This window comes from Canis aureus, chromosome 29 (assembly GCF_053574225.1).
Source record: "Canis aureus isolate CA01 chromosome 29, VMU_Caureus_v.1.0, whole genome shotgun sequence".
Taxonomy (NCBI): domain Eukaryota; kingdom Metazoa; phylum Chordata; class Mammalia; order Carnivora; family Canidae; genus Canis; species Canis aureus.
Window position 1 is genome coordinate 19632034 of NC_135639.1, and position 20690 is coordinate 19652723.

The 20690-nt window shown below is 36.2% G+C and overlaps 1 protein-coding gene across 2 annotated transcripts in view; it reads right to left on the reverse strand.

Moving 5' to 3' along the window:
- Positions 1 to 20690, reverse strand: part of MXI1 (MAX interactor 1, dimerization protein) — an 81317-nt gene that overhangs the window by 4197 nt on the left and 56430 nt on the right. For both annotated transcript variants that reach the window (XM_077877667.1, XM_077877665.1), the window contains exons 4-5: positions 3763 to 3877; positions 2972 to 3143 (exon numbers count right to left, since the gene is read on the reverse strand). In XM_077877667.1, coding sequence (XP_077733793.1) covers positions 2972 to 3143; positions 3763 to 3877 — 287 coding nt within the window. The remainder of the gene's footprint in view (positions 1 to 2971; positions 3144 to 3762; positions 3878 to 20690) is intronic.

A 20690-nucleotide genomic window follows, 5' to 3' on the forward strand; every position in this document is an offset into this window, starting at 1 on the left:
ACAGCAAAACAATAACAAAAAAAACCCAAGGACTCCTAGGGTTGTGTTAAAAGGGATAAAAATTGATCTGAAATGTTTCTATGGAATATGGGAAATTTGAGTATTAAAAAATAATATAAAGAAGACTACATTGGATTAAAACACATTCAAAACATGAAAACCTACATGTTCCTAAGATAATCAAAACCAAACAGCAAAACAAAAACCCCTGTTACTTCTGGAGGTTGCTAAGATACCAATTCATTATTCAGAAAACTGACAAAAAAAACCCAAAAATTTTTAAAAAGCATTTATCCCATCTTCCCTAGATGGACTTTATTTTAGAGTAATCAAGAAAGCTGATGAAGAAATGCTCTTCTTTATAAAAAGGTTAATAAATGCAAAAAGAATGACAGAATGAGAAACTACTATTTGTAATACCTAAGTGAAAGACAAGTGAAAGGTTGGGCATTTGCATAAATGTATCAGCACCACCTATAAAGTATTCTTGCCTCAAAAAAAGAATCTGAATTTATAAATCAAGCCATGAGATTCACCAACCAGTTTATAGGAAATAGGGACAGAAGAACATTTTATTTATTTATTTATTTATTTATTTATTTATTTATTTATTTATTTATTTATTTATTTATTGAACATCTTAAATGATGCCATGAGGATTCAGTCAGCCAAATCTAGAATGTGGGATGTTCTATAAGAAAAATGACTCTGGGGCACCTGGGTGGCTCAGTGGTTGAGTGTCTGCCTTTGGCTGGGGTTGTGATCCTAGGGTTCTGGAGTGGAGTCTCACATCAAGCTCCCCACAGAGTCTGCTTCTTCCTCTGTTTATGTCTCTGTCTCTCTCTCTCTCTCTGTCTTGCATGAGTAAATAAATAAAATTTTATAAAAGGAAAGAAAAGAAAAATGACTCCATTTCTTTTTTTTTTTTTTTTTTTTTTTTTTTTTTTTAAGATTTATTTATTTGAGAGAGAGTCAGGGGTGGGTAGGCAGAAGGAGAAAGAAACCCAAGCTGACTCTGCACAGAGCCTGCCTTAGGGCTTGATCTTACCAGTGTGAGATCACAATCTGAGCTGAAACCAAGAGTCAGACATTCAACCTACTATGCCATCCAGGTGCCCCAAAATGACTCTGCTTCTACAACAAGTAAATGGCACTGGGGAGGATAAAATGGGGAACAGAAATTATAGATGAAAAGTATCTTAAAAGGCACAAACAAATGCAATATGGACTTTGGATTCTAATTCAAATATGTCAATGGTAAAATGCCACCTTTAAGAAAATCTATCAGGAATTGGGTATTAGGGCAGCCCCGGTGGCACAGTGGTTTAGTGTCGCCTGCAGCCCAGGGTGTGATCTTGGGGACCCGGGATCAGGTCCCACATCAGGCTCCTTGCATGGAGCCTGCTTTCTCCCTCTGCCTGTGTCTCTGCCTCTCTCTCTGTGTGTGTGTGTGTCTCTCATGAATGAATAAATAAAATCTTTAAAAAAAGAAAAAAAAAAGGGGATCCCTGGGTGGCTCAGCAGTTTGGTGCCTGCCTTTGGCCCAGGGTGCGATCCTGGAGTCCTGGGATCGAGTCCCGCATCGGGCTCCCGGCATGGAGCCTGCTTCTCCCTCTGTGTCTCTGCCTCTCTCTCTCTCTCTCTGTGTCTATCATAAATAAATAAATCTTTAAAAAAAAAAAAAACCAAAAAATAAATAAATAAATAAAAAAAAAACCTTAAAGAAATTGAATATTAGACATTAAATAATATTATCTGATTTTACTAATTCTGTGAGATATAATAACATTATGACTAATTTTAAGTCTCATTTATTAAATATATATACTCAAGTATTTAGGGACAAAATGATAATGTTATCTGGGATTTGACTGAAAACATTCCAGAAAAAATGGTGAGGATGAGCAGTGGAGAACCAATGAAACGAGAATGACAATGTCATCAGCTGTTCAAACTCGATGATGGGTACATGAGAATTCAATATTCTGCTTTTGTGTATGTTTGAAAATTTCCATAAGTCAAAAGAAATTTTACAAACAATTCCTTTTTTGTTTTAGAATCCTCAAGATCTCATGAGCTCCATTTTCTCTAATATAAAGCTTAAATATCCTGAGAGTTCTCCTCTGGGATCTTTTATTGTACTGTGAGGTCTGATGTGGTGGGAGCTTTAGATGAACAGATCAGTAAAATTCAGATTTTTTGGTTGATTTTTGTTCTTTCATTCTGCCAAAGGCCAATATTCTTGGAGAGATGGAAAGAGAAATGAAGGGTGCGGTACTTTAAAATACAGACATAAAAATTAACATCACCAGTCACAAAACATATCAACATCATGTATCTTCCTGATACAATGAATTGAGAAGGGCACAACATCACTTCTGTGATATTTCTTTCCCTAAACGTATAACCTCAACTCAATAATGAGAAAACATCAGACACTTGAGAGACACTGTATAAAATAAGTGGCCAATACTCTTCAAAAGTGTCCTGGGTCATGGAAACTGAGGAACGATCTAATACAATGTTGGATCCTGCACTGGATCCTAGGTAAGCAAAGGACATTAGTGGAAAACTGGTGAAATCTGAGTAAGGTCTATAGATAAAGTAATAGTATTACATGAATGTTAATTTTCTTGTTGTAGTAATGTATTACATTTACGTAAGATGTTAACAGTAGGGCAATCTGGGTGGAGAGTATATGAGACGCTATGATTTTCTACAGAAAACAACTTTTCTCTAAGTCTAAAATTGTTTCAAGTAGAAAGTTAAAAATAAATTTCTACATAATCAAGGGGGAAGAGTTCTCTTGTTCATACAGGCATTGCTAGACAACATTGTGGTTGCACAAAACCCAAGAGTGCTGCAGTACTGGCGAAAGAGAAGAGAGCAAACAGAACGATTTCCAACGCATCCTGCCTAAATTTAGATAGGGGATGTGTAGTATTTCATTAGGGAGGAAGCCCAGGCCTACCTCGCTCTGAGTCAGAACGATCTGAAGAAATAGTTGACCCGATGCTGTCCATTCGTATTCGTTCCATCTCCTGAGAACCCTGCAGCTGCTCCAGTCGCCGCTTTAAAAATCTCTGTTCTCGTTCCAAGTTCTCTAGCTGGTGCTGGCTCTTCCTTTCAGCTTCTTCAAGTTTCTAAAATGATAAAAGACACTTATACAGTCCAGTACAGACAATGAAATTCATTCCTACCTAACATCTTAAGAGATTTCTTCTTTGGCAGAGAAAATATGAATGAATAATCAAGTATATGTGTGTGTGTGTGTGTGTGTATACAAACATACACAAATACATATTTTTAATCACCAAATATAGTTATTTTTCTATTTCTTTTTTGTGCATAATGAATGCTATATTACTAGAACACTATGGAATTCTCAAAGTCTGTAAAGTTATCTCCACGTAAGAGAAACTTGCTCTGCACTGTAGTTTGATGGAAAAATACTGAGGGACAAAGCCAAATAAAGTTATCTCCACCAGAGGGCACAACTGCCTGCCTTCTGCCCATCAGCAGCGTAATTGTTATTTTCCTAGTATTCCCAGCTCCTCAAATGGCCATGCTGTCAAAACAATTTAGTTTAATCAGGTTATGTTGCTCCCATCAGATTAGCTGATAAGTTTTCAGAAAGATTTCTCTGGAGGTCAGTTATTAAAGAGGGCATGGTGAGCTAGTTGATGTTTATGAATAGGAATCATTCCTTATCATGAAATAAGGGCTGAGACAATCATGTACAAATATGAAAGAAATTCTCACCTTGATGTGTGCTTTGGCTTTGTTGAGCAAACCAAGTGTTGTGTGCCTGGTACAGTCTGGTCCTAGTGGAATCAGAACTTTTAAGCGTTCTAAACACAGGCGCAGATGAGCTCGTCTAAGAAAGACAACAAATATCAAATCAGCACAGACCGAACATCCTAAAATCTATTTTGAGACAATAATAAATCACAAACTATTAGTCTATATCCATGTTACAACCCTATGTCTTCAAAGTATGCGCAAATACAGGCATGGCAAATGGTTTTCAGTCTCTACCATTTCTGCTGTACTAGGCAGACACGGTCACTTCAGATTATTATCCCCAATGGTAACCTCTGTCAGAGATGATTTAATTTTTAACCCACCCCATAAATTGTCTCCAACTGTATTAATGTGGAAGTAGGAAAGTATACTGGGGCAATTAATTGTATTTGATTTTGAATGCCTAGAACCACAGGCTAGAGTTAGCAGTTTTTAGCTGGAGTACCTACCCCTAGGGCATATAAAATGCTCACGAATTTCCATTTCCTCTCATCTTTTACACATACCCACATGCACACCCCTCTCTTCAACTGAAGCGTTATGTGTTATTACATACTAGATTGAACCATACAAAATTTCTGATATACAATTCTCACTTATAAAAATTATAATTTCATATGATCCAACATATTAGAAACAGCAAAACTGACCAGCTAAGAAAGGGTTAAGGCAAAATATATGGCTGTGGTCAATTTCAGCCACTGAAACAACAACCCATAGAACAGTCCCCTGCTTCCTAATATCTCAGTGTACCAGCTCATTAGTTAAAAATTTTTATTTCTCTCTACCTCTCCTCTATTACCCCACCTCCAATTTTTCTACACATGGGAAAAAGCTTGATAACAAAATTGTTTTTTTTAAAGAGTTTATTTATTTATTCATGAGAGACACAGAGTGGGAGAGAGAGAGAGAGGCAGAGGGAGAAGCAGGCTCCATGCAGGGAGCCCAACGTGGGACTGATCTGGAGTCTTCAGGATCAGGCCCTGGGCTGAAGGCGGCGCTAAACCGCTGTGCCACCCAGGCTGCCCCAAAATTGTTAGAGAGAGAGAGAGAGAGGGAGAGAGAGAGCGCGCGCAAGCGAGCATGGAGGGAGGGGTAGAGGGAGACGCAGACTCCCCATTAATGGGGCTTGATCCTAGGACCCTGGGATCATGACCTGAACCAAAGGCAGATACTTAATGGACTGAGCCACCCAGGTGCCCCAACAAAATTCTTTACTCAAAGTTATTGCATTCTTTAATCCACCCATCTTATGGGCACGTTAAGGAACTTTTCTCCTGAAAATGCTAGCAGAGAGTCTTGTGGATTTACCTTCCCTATATCCTAAAGGTACTATGATCACTATGATGAGAGTTCTGAGTACATAATTATACCCTAAAATAATACTAGTCCACATCTTTGGTTCTGTGATTCATAGGCATAACATAATTCAACAATTAATAGTATATCTGAAAAGAAAATCCACAAATGTCTTCACGGCTTATCCTTATTAAAGAGCTATAACTGACCATTTAGCAACTGTCTCAATTGCACCAGGAAAAAAAACCATCATCCTCTCAAAGATGGCCAAAATGGTTTTACTAGCTCAACCACCAAACTATGCTTTCTCTGTCTTAAAACACAAGAAATAATAAGTGAAATTCTCAAATGCTAGCAATATGAAAGAGGGGTAGGAGAAGACAATAAGCAACCAATTGTGTCACTGACAAGCAAGGATGATTAAGGGTCATGAGGTCAGAGGTCCAGTGATGAATTATCAAGATTCTTCCAGTACCCACTACCTCAGCCATAGTTAGGGGTCCATTCCAAATCTCTTTATTGAGTTCAATAACTCAAATCTAATAGTTGGCTCCAGGCTAAAATCTGACATACTTGATGTAGATTAAGGAATTAAGTTTTTTCCCTAAATTAAAGGTAGATCAATGGATTCCCCTTAATGAGATTTAACACTTTTAAAGTCACTCTGTCCCCCGCTGTGCTACACCAAATCATAGAACTTTTAGCAAAATTCTCATTTTTAACTGGAAAACCTCTTAAGGACTCACATGATGATGAAGTACTTCTGCTGAGCAGACTAAAACAACGAAAACAAAACAAAAAAGGAAAAAAAATCCATTGTAAAAAGTGCCTTTAAACTCTTCATTTGAATTATAGCATATGCCTAATAACTGCACTCAAGATATGACTGGAAGATAGAAAGAAATACTGATGGTTGTCTTGCTAATAGAGGTTCCCAAGGCTCTGAATTCAGTCATCTAAAAGTTAATAGAGCAACCAACCGATAAAGTTAACATGTATGTTGCCACAAGATTAACTTGTCAATTTTGTTAATTACTTAACCTCAGAAATTCAGTGTATATATAGGAAATATCTTTTACACTGAGTTAAGAAACTTCAGAATGACTCCTTACTAGAGCTGTACATCGAGAAAAAAAATGGCTGGGTCAGTTTTCTGTTTTAAGAGATCTAAGTCATATTAAAATATAGGCAGAAATGAACTAAATATTAAAATGTCAATGTTTTTTCTCTTATTATTGAGGCATATATTTACTACATGATTTTGTATATTCAGTAATATCCCACATGCTTGAGTGGTATAAGTAAAAAAAGAGATGTGAAGTTTAATAAGAGTTTATAATCTAGACTACAGAATGAAACATAATGTTTGTTTCATTTGGTTCATAATGAAATGAGTCATACAGAAATCCAGGGCAACAGAATCTGAATAAAAGGGGAGATTGTAACTGGAGAAGGCAAACTTATAAGTTGAAACTTGACTTCGGACTTGAGGGATACTGAATTTGTCTACGAAAAAGCAAGGCTTTTCCAGGTAATTAAGAGTAAAGGATTTAAGTTCATATATTGAAATCAAGTTTAAAATTAAAAATATCTTACTTTTTTCTGTCAAGGGAAAACAACTAAATTTTGTAAGGAAATATGAGCCAACCTCAGCAGTCTGGTGGTCTGCAATAGCGCTGTCAAATCAGAATCTGCCCAGGCCACGGGAGTCAACGTGTAGGATGCTAGAACAACAGCGAAGGCAGACTGCCCTCTAAAATATTTTTTATTAGCCCCTGTTGAACAATTCTTCAGTCCAGTAATTATATATGTGCTCCAAGTTACAGCTTAAGAAAACATACTCTGAGTTAATATGTCTCACAAAGACCTGTGATGCCATTTTCCACGTTTTATAAATACAATTCTAAATACAATAGATAAGAGTATGAAGAATGAGTGGTAAATGATGCCCTGTGTTCTTTTGTGGGAAAAAGTCTCTCTGTGAGAGCCAAATATCATTTCCTTCAGTTTTCATACTCACAAGAGAATCAGGTATTTGGAGAACAAAGTAACAAGTAATGGCCACACTTTTCAAAGTTGACACCCAAATACTACACAGTTTTCCATATGTGCTTGTTAGGCCAGCTTTAGGTAAATTCACCCTTCTAAGAGCAATGGGATACCCTGTGATTGTAAACTGGGAAGTTTAGTCAGAAAATTCATTCACCTTGATGTGTAACTTTTTTCTCTCCAAATTACTGTAACAAACTGTATGGCAAAATTCTTCTTCCCTTACAATGGTGCTGTGCTGCTTTCCACCCTTTCCCCATAGTCTCCCTGCTGGTAACCAGATTGCAAGCTTAACCACCAACGACCTAGAAAGGCATATCTTTTGATGCCATCTGGTCCTTTTTTTTCTTGCCTTCATTCTCATGTGACTGGTGGCTCAGGAGCCTCCTGTATGGGGTTGCCAAATCATGGACTGTAAGATACTGGAGGAAAAAAAGAGGACAAAAGGCAGAAAAACAACCACCACCACCTTGGTTTGATTTGAAAATCCTAATAATAATAATAATAATAATAATAATAATAATAATAATAAAATAAATTTTTTAAAAAAGAAAATCCTTATGCACTGAGGAAAAAACTGCAAATAGCATAAGATGATATTTTTCAAGTCTCCAAGAAATGGAAGAGCTGACATAGACAACAAGGATTCATAAAAGGCACAGCCATGTACCTTTAGTCAAAGCAGGTTAAAGAAGGTTAGGGGTGAGAGGGGTGCCTGGGGGGTTTGGTTGAGCAGCCAATTCTTGATTTTGGCTCAGGTCATGATCTTAGGGTTGTGAGATCCAGCCCCGTGTTAGGCTCTGTGCTCAGCAAGGAGTCTGCTAGAGATTCTCTCTCTCTCTCTCTCTCTCTCTCTCTCTCCTACTGCCCCTCTCTTCCTGTTCATGCTAACGCGCTCTCTCTAAAATAAATAAATAAATCTTTAAAACAAAATAAAACAAAAGATGATTGGGGAAAGTTAAGGCTGATTTTTTTTTTAAGGCTGATGTTTTGAATATTCTGATGAACACCAGAAAACCAATAGAAAAACCCGACATTGTAAAATTTATGGAACTAGCCTTGATGGAAAACAAGAAAAAAATTTAGCTTCCTGGTTAGCATTTATTTAACTTTTCACAACGCATGAAGAGCTCAATAAAACCCATAAAATGTAAATCTTTCCTAATTTAGTGTGAGGATTAGACACTGCAAGCAGGGGTGTCTGACGAGTCTCCTTGCTGAGAGGGAGGGGGCAAAAGGATGGAGAGATACCAAAGCACTTTTATTTTCAAAGACACTTTGAGGTCTGTTTTAAAATAGATTTAAAAGTGGGTTTTACCCAGGGGAAGAGGCAATTTTCGGTGACTAACCTTATTGGAGAGAAGGTCCTATCAAACTAACCCACACCTTCAAAAAGGGCAAGCCCCTTGTGGGAAAAGGAACAATTAGAGTCTGTTTGGCTTTTATTTTGGTAAATTGGGATCATTTTTCCCTGAAGGAACCAACGCTGCTTTTGATTTCAAACCTTGTAAACTCTACTGCCAAACTGAAATATCACAGAACATGAGGGGAAATGATTTTGCTGTAAAATGGTCCCTTCTAGTAGCTGTGATATTTTAAGGCACAGGTATATCAACTACAAGAACCACACGTTGTTGAAGGAGGAGAAAGGAAGAATTCTCTTTCACACACAAAAAAATTGCAAGTACCATAGGATGATGTTTTTCAAGTCGTCTCTTGAAACTCTAATCCCTCTGCTCAACAATAATATGAAATTTAACACCTGCCAAGCCTCAGAAACCATCCACTGGCTGATGCCCTTGGAGGCACGGTCCTTCTTTGGAACTTGCTTGTCTTTCATTCCTCCACTACAGGATACCAAGACTTTGCCAAATAACTAAATCAAAATGGAAAACAAGTCAAGTGATAGGGACAGTACTTGTACTTTCCTCTCTGCTGAATGTTACGCAATGGGCTGAGTCCTCCCTTGAGCCACATTCTTCAAAGCTGCAGTGGCTTCTGGCCAGGTTTCCCAACTCCCCATACGACACTTCCGAAGCACATTACAGCAATTAGCTGCTTATCCTACACAAAATGTTCCTCTAATATTTAGTGTGTTGAGAATCTTCTGAAAAATCTCCAAAGTTACACAAAAAAATATGCCTACCTTTTTTCTTATGAAAAACGACATTAAAAATGAATCCAGATATCAAGCACATCCATGCTACTCATGGATCTTATTTATGAAAACAATTATGATCATCTTCTGCTGTTCAGCCTATTCTGTTTGTGAAATAAGAAAACTCAGACAAGCTATTCTTATATGTTTTACTTACAACTTACATATTATCTGCATCACAAAAACAAAACAAAACAAAAAAACTATTAACTGCCAGATAGTAACCTGGTAAATGGCATTTCCCTAGCACCAGAACTGAGTGTGGTGTCATGGGGTTTGATGACAACAAAACAAAAACAGGAGAATAGCTAGGACTCCTTCCTCATTTCAAAAAAAAAAAAAAAAAAAAAAAGGAAAGCTCTTTTCATTAATATTCCTTTTTTTTTTAATATTCCTTTTAATTTAATTGGTATCTAGTAAAATAACTGGATAGAAATATCAACAAGTGTTATAATGAAACTGCAAATTATACAAATTATATATACTATGTGATCTATGTGATATTATAATAATATAAATTATTCTACAGTCACATTGTCCACCTTAGCACTGAAGGGCTTATCTATATACAATTAAATAAAAGCAGTTAAAGCAGAGATACACATTACTCAATCTTGGAAGACTTTTTAAAAATCACTGTCTCCCAATATAATCTAAGCAGTTCTTAGGGTAGGAAGCCAGAGTATTTACACCGAAAAGGTTAAATATATAGTAATATGCCTTCCAGAAGTCATACTTTTCCTCAAAGATTTGGAAGAAAACACTCTTTTGTATGAAAATAAGCACAAATAACACAAAGTATACTTTTAAGGCAAAAGAAGACTTCAAATAAATCTTGCTCTATTTTACACTAAATCCCAAGATCTACAGGAATCTATGTTCAAACTACTAGAACAAATTACTAAAGCTTACTATCAGAGCTTTAGCATTCAGAATATTGTTTCTGAATCATAACGGGGACTAGGTTTCTCAAAGGTTTACAGAGAGGAGAGTGGAGTGGGGGAGAAGAGATGGGAGAGATATGAGTACTCAATAAATTAATGATGACAAGATAATGATATATTCTTTCTCAAAATACATAGATTCCATGTAGACTGAAATTTTATTTAGCCTTTATATCTCAGAAATATAAAGAGGATAAAGTGCCATGCAGTCAACAATGATCACCAGTAAACAATCAGCTGCAGCTTATTATGCCACTGAACTAGATGCTGTAAAAAAATTTAAAAGATGCCAGTAATAATACTCTGTTTGAAGATGCTATAATTTGGTCTCTGCCTACCACCTTTCTTGCCTCACTTCCCATTACCCATACCCTTACAGACCTCTTCCACACACCAAGTGTGCTTTTATCTTTACCCATTTCTCCACCTGGAATGTCCCCCTCTCTACTGTGTACCTGGTGAGCATCTAACTCATTTATCAGTCCACAGCCAAACTATTGTTTCTTCTCTGACGCCTTCCTTGCTATATTCCCTTCTTTAGAAAATTAATAACTTGATTTTCACACTAATCACACTATATTTTACATTCAGGATAAGACTGAATTCATACTTTTAGTCATTTCAGTTTTTCCAATAACAAACAGAATAACTGTCACACAGTGGGGAGGAGGGATGTAAATTTCTGATGGATATTTCTGAGACTCTCTAACTCACCAAAGTTGAGGCAACAATACTGAAACCTCCAAACGGTATATTCAGATGCCAGGCCAAAATCCATGAGAGAACTGTTATGGATGCCAGAACTGTACCCTGGGAATTTGTGTGTCAGCTGAAATTGTGTGTCAGTCACCACCAACGATGACTGACTCCATGTAGAGTAACTGACAATCTCCAACCTAACTCTTGATTGGGGTCAACATCTCTTTTAATAGTAAAGCACAGGATTAAGAACTACAGGAATTAGGCTGATTTATCAAAGTATCTACAGTGATGAAGGGTTAAGACAACAATGTCAAATGAAATTCATAGTTTTTTTAAATCCAATTTTTTTGTCACCAATCTCAAACTTTCTAACCTTTTTAATAAGCCTCCTAACAAGCAGAAAATTTGACTGATTTAACTTTGGCCTCTGTTCCAGCTGTTATTCAAGAAATAATAGTAATAACAAGTATAATGGCAGGAAGGCAATTACTAACAAAAAAATAGAAAAGACACTGCTAAGAAAATCCAGGTATGAGAGACAAAAGTCTAAAAAGAAATAACTCTATAATGCAAGAGAGAAAAAATTAAATGAACAGTTGTTACCCTATCTGATAACATGAGAAATTAGCACCTACACAATTTAAAGATCACAGGACTGCTGATCAGTTGAAGCCAATATTGCAGAACACATAAACAAGTTTTTAAACTGTCTTGTATTCATCTATAAGGAAAACCTGATTTTTGACAGCCTCATTTGAAAAAAAATAATTAAAATCTCGTCCCAGAGGCATGTTCTTCACTGAAAACCCCCACAAGGAACCCAATCTCCAAAGTGATTTAACAGAAATTGTTCACTCGATGTCCATTCTGTGCTAAATTTAGATTCCCTGCATATATCTCATCCCCTCTCTCATCTGTTTATTAGTATTTGGTTAAAAAAAAAAAAACTTGATCATTCATTCACCATATTTCTTCTTTGGTCACACAAGAACTTTCTGTATTCCAAGTTTCAAAGTCTGGGAAATAGGGCTACATCACTGAAGAAAACAGTGGCAATTTGTTCTAAATACAAAATAGCTTATTTTCCTTTGGCAACTCTCCAGGGGTTTGGGTAGAGGGAAAGGATACTCCTCTCTGGAGAGATCAGGCTCTGAACCTGGCCTACTGTCAAAACTTAGCTGTGGGTGGGAGAGAAATTTTTAACAATTATTTATCTTTCACATCAATTTGGAAATGGATTAAAGATTTTTGCATTATTAACAGTTTTTCCAGCCTTTTGTTGGTGTTCATCCCTATTCTGGCAACCCCCATTGGCTGATTTAATGGTACCAAGGGGCTGAGAAGTGTTGCTGTCCAAAGAAAAAGCATTCTCTCACAGGGACTGGGAAGGCAATCTGCAATCACAACAGTAGCTACTTGTTAATTTTCTATTTGAAACACAGTGATGTCAATAGTATTGTACCCTGCCAGCCACCATGGGGTAAAGTACATTTTGAAACCAAAACAAACTTCCTACGTGCTGGCAAGTCAGATTTGAGACACAGTGATAATGTTCTGTAAGACATTGCCCCAGTTTTATACATGAAATGTACACAACAAGCATTAGTCTATTCTTCTATAAAAGTGTGAGTCTAACACTCATAGCCCCACTCTTACAGACCAGTGCAACTCTTGTATTATACCAAATTACAGTCCAGGATGGTAGAGGGAAATGAAGAAATTCTGTTACTTATCTCTAATAAAACGATGATCCTACACAGCACAAACAACACAAAGAACGCTCTGGAATGTAAATGTTCATTTAGAAGTATAAAATGAAAATGGCACAATGCTTTTAAATATGGGCCCACTAATAAGATGTGATTAGTGTAATAGTTCATTTTAAGGCGGTGTACTCACTTAGGAGGAAAGATACATTTTATTAAACGGAAAAGGAACACTATGGCCTAAGAATTAACACATCACTGGAAGATGAATATCCACAATTTGTACTGAATATGAAGAACCTGAAATACGGAGCTAAATGATTAAAAGTGGTGACCATGCTTACTATTGGCAGAGGGCAAATGGTCTGGCATTGCTGGATATCTGCCAATTCAGTCAAGTTAGCCAGGGATTATTTCTGTAGTTCCATTTTAGAAAAATTTCCCTGAAGTTGAAATGAGGGGTTGTTTGTGTTTTGTTTTGTTTCATTTTGTTTGGGGGAGTAAAATTTGGGGCAGGAAAAGGGTAACAAAGAGCAACTGCTGACCACCGTAGAATTTTAAAACAATAATAATTCCTGAGGTATTCATTGGGCATTGAGAAAAGAATCTCTACAAAAATAAGACTCATAGAATTTTAAACATGCCACAGTCCTGACAATGACAGAGGATTAATGTTTTGGTTTATCTTTATTTCAAAGTTACATAATCCTTCTGATCTTTCTCTTTCATTATATTGTATCAAATTTTTTTTCTGATCACAAAGGGTCCAACTGAAGTCTAGTTTTTGAATGTTACTTTTGGAGGCAGCTTTGTATAACATCTGGCTCCCATCCTGGGCATGCTCTCTTCTTATGATAAAAAGAGAAATGTTTTCAGTGTTGAATTAGGGCATTGAGCATTTGTAGGCAGGTAGAATATGAACATGCCTTAAGGACTACTTTACTTTTTAAGACCCTTCTAAAAAGGAAAAGGTATTTAACAGAGTAAAAAACAATTGCAATAGTCACCTAAAAGACAAACTTTAATCAGTAAAAAAACTGGGGTCAAATTTATGACTTGTTTCTATTTATATCTGTCTAAATCATAAGTTTGACTCTCCTCTGGAAAAACCCAGGAAAAAAATCAAATGAGAGAAGAATCAGAAATCTAATATTTATCCTGTATGATTCCAGCCTTAACTCAATACCAATATAGCTTTCTGTCCAAGAAGGACTGCTGTACAAGTGCCATTACACTTTGATGCCAGAACAAATCTATACTGCTCTATGAATTTGAAAAGAAGAAAAAGCTAGGCTGAGGGAACATGCTCCAGATTATTACCACTGCCAATCAAAAGTGAGGCAGAACAGTATATTCCAAAGAGTATATTCCAAAGAAGTATATTCCAAAGAGAACACAAAAACTGTTGGTCCAACCAAAGAATGTGATAGAATTTGGAGGATAAGTTTGCCCTTGGCTGTATTTCCTTTCAGATGTTAGACATGTAACAGGATGAAAGTCCTGAAATATCTCTAGGATCACCAATATCTCTAATCTCAGGTGACAAAAGATATATGAAGGATCCTCTGAAGTGATGAAAAATAACACCCAAAACATATTCAGTATTTTCTTCTATACATACCAATATTTCCTGAACATTGCAAGCCAGCAAATCCATGTTTCCTCCTTCATATGACCCAATACATACAGCAGTAAATTCCAACTGCTTTCAAGGGAGTTCTAGGAGCCCAGTATCACCAAATTGCTCTTTAGGAAAAGCCTCCTGCATTACAAAAATAGCAGTCTTGCAAAGTCATTCAGCTCTATCTAAATTGTGTTATGTTTACAAATGTTTTAACTACAAAGACAGAATTTCCAATTGAAAAAGAACCTTATTTAGAAAAGACTGGATTTTTTTTTTTTTTTTTTTTTTTACAGCTATGCCAAATGCAAGCTGTTCTGTAAGGAATAATTGTGAATCAGACTGGAATAAAGTGAAGCAAGATAGAAAAACCATACAGACATTACAACCCTAGAGAAAAATGCCATAATTGGTCACACCAATGATCCAAATACCAAAGAGTACATTTTTGTCAGTGATATCAACAGATGGCTCAGGAAAACTATGATGATTATCCTCCATGAAAATAAATAATATATATATATAATATATATATATGTTATATCAGAAACATATATAGTTTATATAATTATATATATTAGAAACATACTCCTGTCATCTTACTAAAACCCAATAGCAACGTTTTATTAAATAACTGATCTAAGGTGGTTTGATTTTATTTACATTTTTTATTAGGGTAATAAATGCCTATAAGAATTTCAGTGTGTAGGGGCAGCCCCGGTGGCTCAGTGGTTTAGCGCCGCCTGCAGCTCAGGGCGTGATCCTGGAGACCGGGGATCGAGTCCCGCATCAGGCTCTCTGTATGGTGCCTGCTTCTCCCTCTGCCTGTGTCTCTGCCTCTCTCTCTCTCTGTCTCTATGAATAAATAAATAAAAAATCTTAAAAAAAAAAAAAAAAGAATCTCAGTGTGTAAAGCAGAATTGTCCATTTTCTTTTTAAATCCAGAGATCCCTCTTTTAAGCTTCAAGGGACTTTATTAATTCTAGTTATTATGATTTTGGTGAAAATACTCTTGGTTTACTCCTTCTTAATTTCTAGATTTCTCCTTTATTCTAATATAGCTATTGCATCCAAATTAGAAAACCTAGATTTTTTTCATTTACTTTTAGATTAGTTTAAGGAGTTCACATTGCTTTAATTACTTTGGGATAAAAGTATTAGAAAATAAAGCATACTATAAAAAACAGACTTTTTGTAATGGCATAAAATCCCATGTCAACCTCCTATATCAGTTTTTAGGCAAACTTAAGAGATAGGCTGTATGTTGAAATTTTTAAAAGTCAGTAATTTAAGGTTGATGTTCTACAGAAAAGCTTACAAAAGCACAGTATCTCCCACAAAAACATCTTATTTGGGGTTCTCCATTAAAGGATAAATTGAGCAGCACTCAGAAGAAATGGAAGTAACAAGGGGAAAAACATGGTCACAAAAGTTACTAAGACTATCATATAGAGCTTACTAGAATAAAATGAACATCTTCAACAGTACTCCAAAACAAAACGATGTATAAGAGATTATGGAGAGCCAAAGAAATGGGCTTTCAGGTTTTCCTCATTTACCCAAAGTTATAGGAGATGGACCTATCCCAGTTAAAGCTTTTTTCACAAGACACTTGGGTATATTCACCAACATCACCACTACAAAAGAGAGAGAACCATAGTAGGCACCCTTTCATAGGAAAAATAGCCACTTGAAAAACAATATTGAATTTTAGCTGCCATTAGAGACATACCAGGAAAGCAACTATAGATTAAGAAGACTTTATCACAATTTTTAAATACAGTCCCATGCCCATATCTATCTTATCCATGCTTAATAGCTGGAAGTTCAATTTCTTTTTTTTTTAAGATTTTATTTATTTATTCATGAGAGACACGGAGAGAGAAAGAGGCAGAGACACAGGCAGAGGGAGAAGCAGGCTCCATGCAGGGAGCCCGTGGGACTCGATCCCAGGTCTCCAGGATCACATCCCAGGCTGCAGGCAGCACTAAACCGCTGAGCCACCAGGGCTGCCCTGGAAGTTCAATTTCATTTCGGAATAAGTGACAAACTATATTTTAATGATTAAAAGAGCAAAAGCTTCAAATGAAGAATTTCTCCTGAAAGTCTTTTCAAACATATTGAAAATGTGATAAATCCAATTTTGGCAAACTCCTAGAGAGAAGCATACAAGTCACAAGAATAATCACCACTCATAACTAAGTTGTTTATGCTAGCTATGGCCTATGATAACCTGCTGCTTTGAGTTTAACTCAACTTCCATCTGGGACATACACAACTTAACAATTATATATTTCTTTTAAAAAAAAAAAAGATTTTATTTATTTATTCAGGAGAGACAAACACACACACACAGAGAGAGAGAGAGAGAGAGAGAGAGAGAGAGAGAGAGAGCAGAGACACAGGCAGAGGGAGAAGCAGGCTCCATGCAGGGAGCCCGACGTGGGACTCAATCCCGGGACTCCAGGATCACTCCCTGGGCCAAAGGCAGGGGCTAAACCGCTGAACCACCCAGGGATTCCCTAATTATATATTTCTTATAGGGGCCTTATAATAATATATGTTGTCCTCTACCTACCCTATAAATCCTCAAAAGCAGAGTCTAGGACTTCTCCTTTTTTTTTTTTTTTTTTTTTTTTTTTTTTTTTTCTTTTTTTAGGACTTCTCCTTTTATCCTATCTCTAGTACCTAGCACACAGTCAATACCTAGTAAGTGCTTGTCAATTGTTTGTAATTATCTTCAGAAGTCTTTTGTCAGTGCCAGAAATCAAGTGACTTCAAATGAACTCCCATTTCCACCACAGATTTTTTTAAACGAATTTGCTGCCATTTATTTATTTATTTATTTATTTATTTATTTATTTATTATTTTATTTATTCCTGAGAGACAGAGAGAGAGGCAGAGACACAGGCAGAGGGAGAAGCAGGCTCCATGCCAGGAGCCTGACGCGGGACTCGATCCCGGGACTCCAGGATCATGCCCTGGGCCAAAGGCAGGCGCTAAACCACTGAGCCACCCAGGGATCCCCCCACCAAAGATTTTAAATTAGAAAACATAATCTTGGGGTTAATGGTTGTTAGGAGGGATCCCTGGGTGGCTCAGTGGTTGAGCACCTGCCTTCAGCCCAGGGCGTGATCCTGGAGTCCTGGGATAGAGTCCCACATCGGGCTCCCTGCATGGTGCCTGCTTCTCCCTCTGCCTGTGTCTCTACCTCTCTCTCTCTGTGTCTCTCATGAATAAATAAATAAAATCTTTAAAAAAAAAAAAGTTGAAAAATCTCTAATTAATGTTCATTTGCCAAGAAAGTAGGGCCATTTTGTAAATTAAAGCTGCCAATTTCAAACATATGTTTGAGCTCCAGCTTTGCTATGCCTAAACTAAGAAATCACAGAAGTAGAATACAGTTCTTTTATATCATTTCCAAAAATGTTTCTCCATAAAGAACTACCATCTGAAAAAAATTATTTTTAAATTACAGGACTAACCAGAAAATGCCCTCAAGCTAATGTTTAAAAATTCATTTTTTCAAAACAGATGTTTCAATATACAGAAGAAACTGGTGGTTGTGGGAGGGAGGAAGGAGCATGAAATAGGTGAAGGGTTAAGAGTACACTTGGCATGATGAGCATGAGTAATGTATAGAATCGTTGAATCATTATATTGCACACCTGAAATGAATATAAAACTGTATGTTAATTATACTTGAATTAAAAAATAAAAATCCATTTTTTCCTATTCCATTCAAATATTACTAAATTAAGCACTGTTGACTATAATTTTAAAATGAATTTTCTTATAGCAAATTCTAAGACCAATTAAAAATTTAGAAAATGACAGTCAAAGGCCTATTAACTTTATCATGAGTAAACAAATAATCAAATCTTTATCTGTATGAAAGTTAAAAAATTCTGTGATCTCAAGAACAGTGAAAAACTAAGCACTAAAATCATTCCTTCCAAGCATAGAGGATCAAAATGTGCTAAACATAATTATTTTTAAAATTTCTAATAAAATGCTCAACAAAGCAAGAACAAGTTTCAATATACCATGTTTGAAATATACTAGTTACAGATCACTTCCTATTTAATAAATTCTTATCTCTATTTTAATTAATTCAGAGCTTTCAAATGAGCCAAACTCATAACTGCTTTTTTATTTATTTTATTATTTTTTAAAAAGATTTTATTTATTTATTCATGAGAGACACCGAGAGAGAAACGCAGAGACACAGGCAGAGTAAGAAGCAGGCTCCATGCAGGGAGCCCGACATGGGACTCGATCCTGGGTCTCCAGGATCACGCCCTGGGCCGAAGGCAGGCGCCAAACCGCTGAGCCACCTGGGCTGCCCATAACTACTTTTTAAAATAAAGCTACAGGCACACACAGATTTTTAAATTCTGCAATTCAATAAAAATGACTCTAGATGAAAACCTATGAGCACCAACTGGCCATTTCAATAACAATCTCTTTGGCTAAGAGTATTTATGGAAATTGCCAGTATTCCATGATGTTTTCCTAAAGCTATTAATTCTAAACTAAGAGAGATGTCAGCCTTCCAAAAAAGAGTAACTCTCCCTAAGGCTCTGCCCAAGCACAATGCTCTACCTGATAATGGGAATTTGATGAAAGAATCTGTTTTAAAAATTCTGCAGGATTTTAATGATTCAAATTGAATAGCTATCAGAGTAAACCAAGTTACCAAAAAACCAAAAGCAAAACAGAATTAACATACTGCAGATAAAAATCAAAAGAAGACTCTGTATCTCAAAAAGCAAGCTGAAATTTAGTAAAATGCTAATATCAAGTTATAGAGCTATTTGGACAGAACAGGGTAACGACACATCAAGGGCAAGACACTCATATAAACTCCAAACATTTTGAGGAAATGTTTTCACAACAAAAAAAGATCTGCCACAGCTTCTATGCTATTTATAGTAAAACTTTAAGTCACAATTGAGTTTCTTGGTCTGCTGTATCAATTCAAATACAGAGAAAAATGTGCTTTCGTCTGTAAAACCATCACACTTAAGAGGCATTTTCCCATGCTACAACAACTTTAGCAGAGGTCCCATTATGAAGCACAATCACCGCATATTTCCTAAGTGGGTCATATTACCTAGAATATCCTATGGGGACAAACTGTTCTCTCTGAAGCATTAGTGGAGAACAAACTATTTTCCTTGGAAAGGGAAGATATTTGCAGGGTAGCAAATATCTCACTATGTGCCTTCCTAAAATACTTTCTATCTTGAAGTGGCAGCATTCGCAAAACAAAACAGCAAAAAAACAAAAACAAAAACCCCACACAGCTGTTTATTTGGTTTGGCATTTAACTTTTTTCTCTTAATCTGACACAAGGTGCATAGCCTGCCACAAAAATCAAACAAAAATATTAATTATTAATTCACTGAGCACCTGTTAATACACAAGACGCTGTGTCAGATACAGAAAAAGAGCAAGTTAAAATTCCTCCCCTCACAGACGGGAAGCCATTATAGTATAAAGTACTATAGGTTAAAATTCATATAAGTGATGCAAACAGTGAACAGGCAGGAATTTATCAATTCCTGAGAAAATATTACTTTGGATAATCAGGAAAGACATTAATGAAAACTGTTTATTTTAGCTGTACTTAGAGGGCAGCGTGGAAAAAGTTCTAATTTGGGAATCAGAAAATCTAGGATCTCATCTTGACTTTGTCAATTAATCAACTTGGTAGAGATGAACTCAGGTTTCCTTATCCATAAAATAAGGATACAAGACCAGATGATTTTCAAAGGCCCCTTCCAGCTTTATGATCTATGGAAATATATTAATATGCCTATATGTATTAATATATTAATAATCTTTCAATTCACAATATACTTTTACTACAAAAACTCTAACAATCAGATCAACACTACAGTCTCTCCTCAATTCTTTCCCAGAGGTAACAAGTGTATCAGGTTCATATGTATCTTCCCAGAAATTTCCCAATGTATTTACATATAGGACTGTGTTACTTTAACATTAATGAGATCACACTGGAAGTACTATTTTTCAATTTGCTTTTTTTACTTAATATACCTGGAAATCTCTCCATATACACACAGACAGGTCTGTATCATTCTTCTTACCTGCTGCAAGTTAGGAATATATTATCATCTATTTAGCCATTCCCCTATTGATAGAAATTCAAGTTACTTATTTTTGATTATTATAAAAACTTTTAGTTATTCACGCATCTCTGTGCATTAGATGTCCAAAAGGGAAGTAGGGGTGGGGAGAGTCAAGGAATTTGAGCCAAAAGAATATAGGTAAAACACAGAGATGAAGTTTGGATCAGGTGTCCAGAGTCTCAGCAAAGGAGCAAATGGGAGTCACAATAATATTCTGGAAATGTCTCTAGGAGTTAGGAGATATGGGT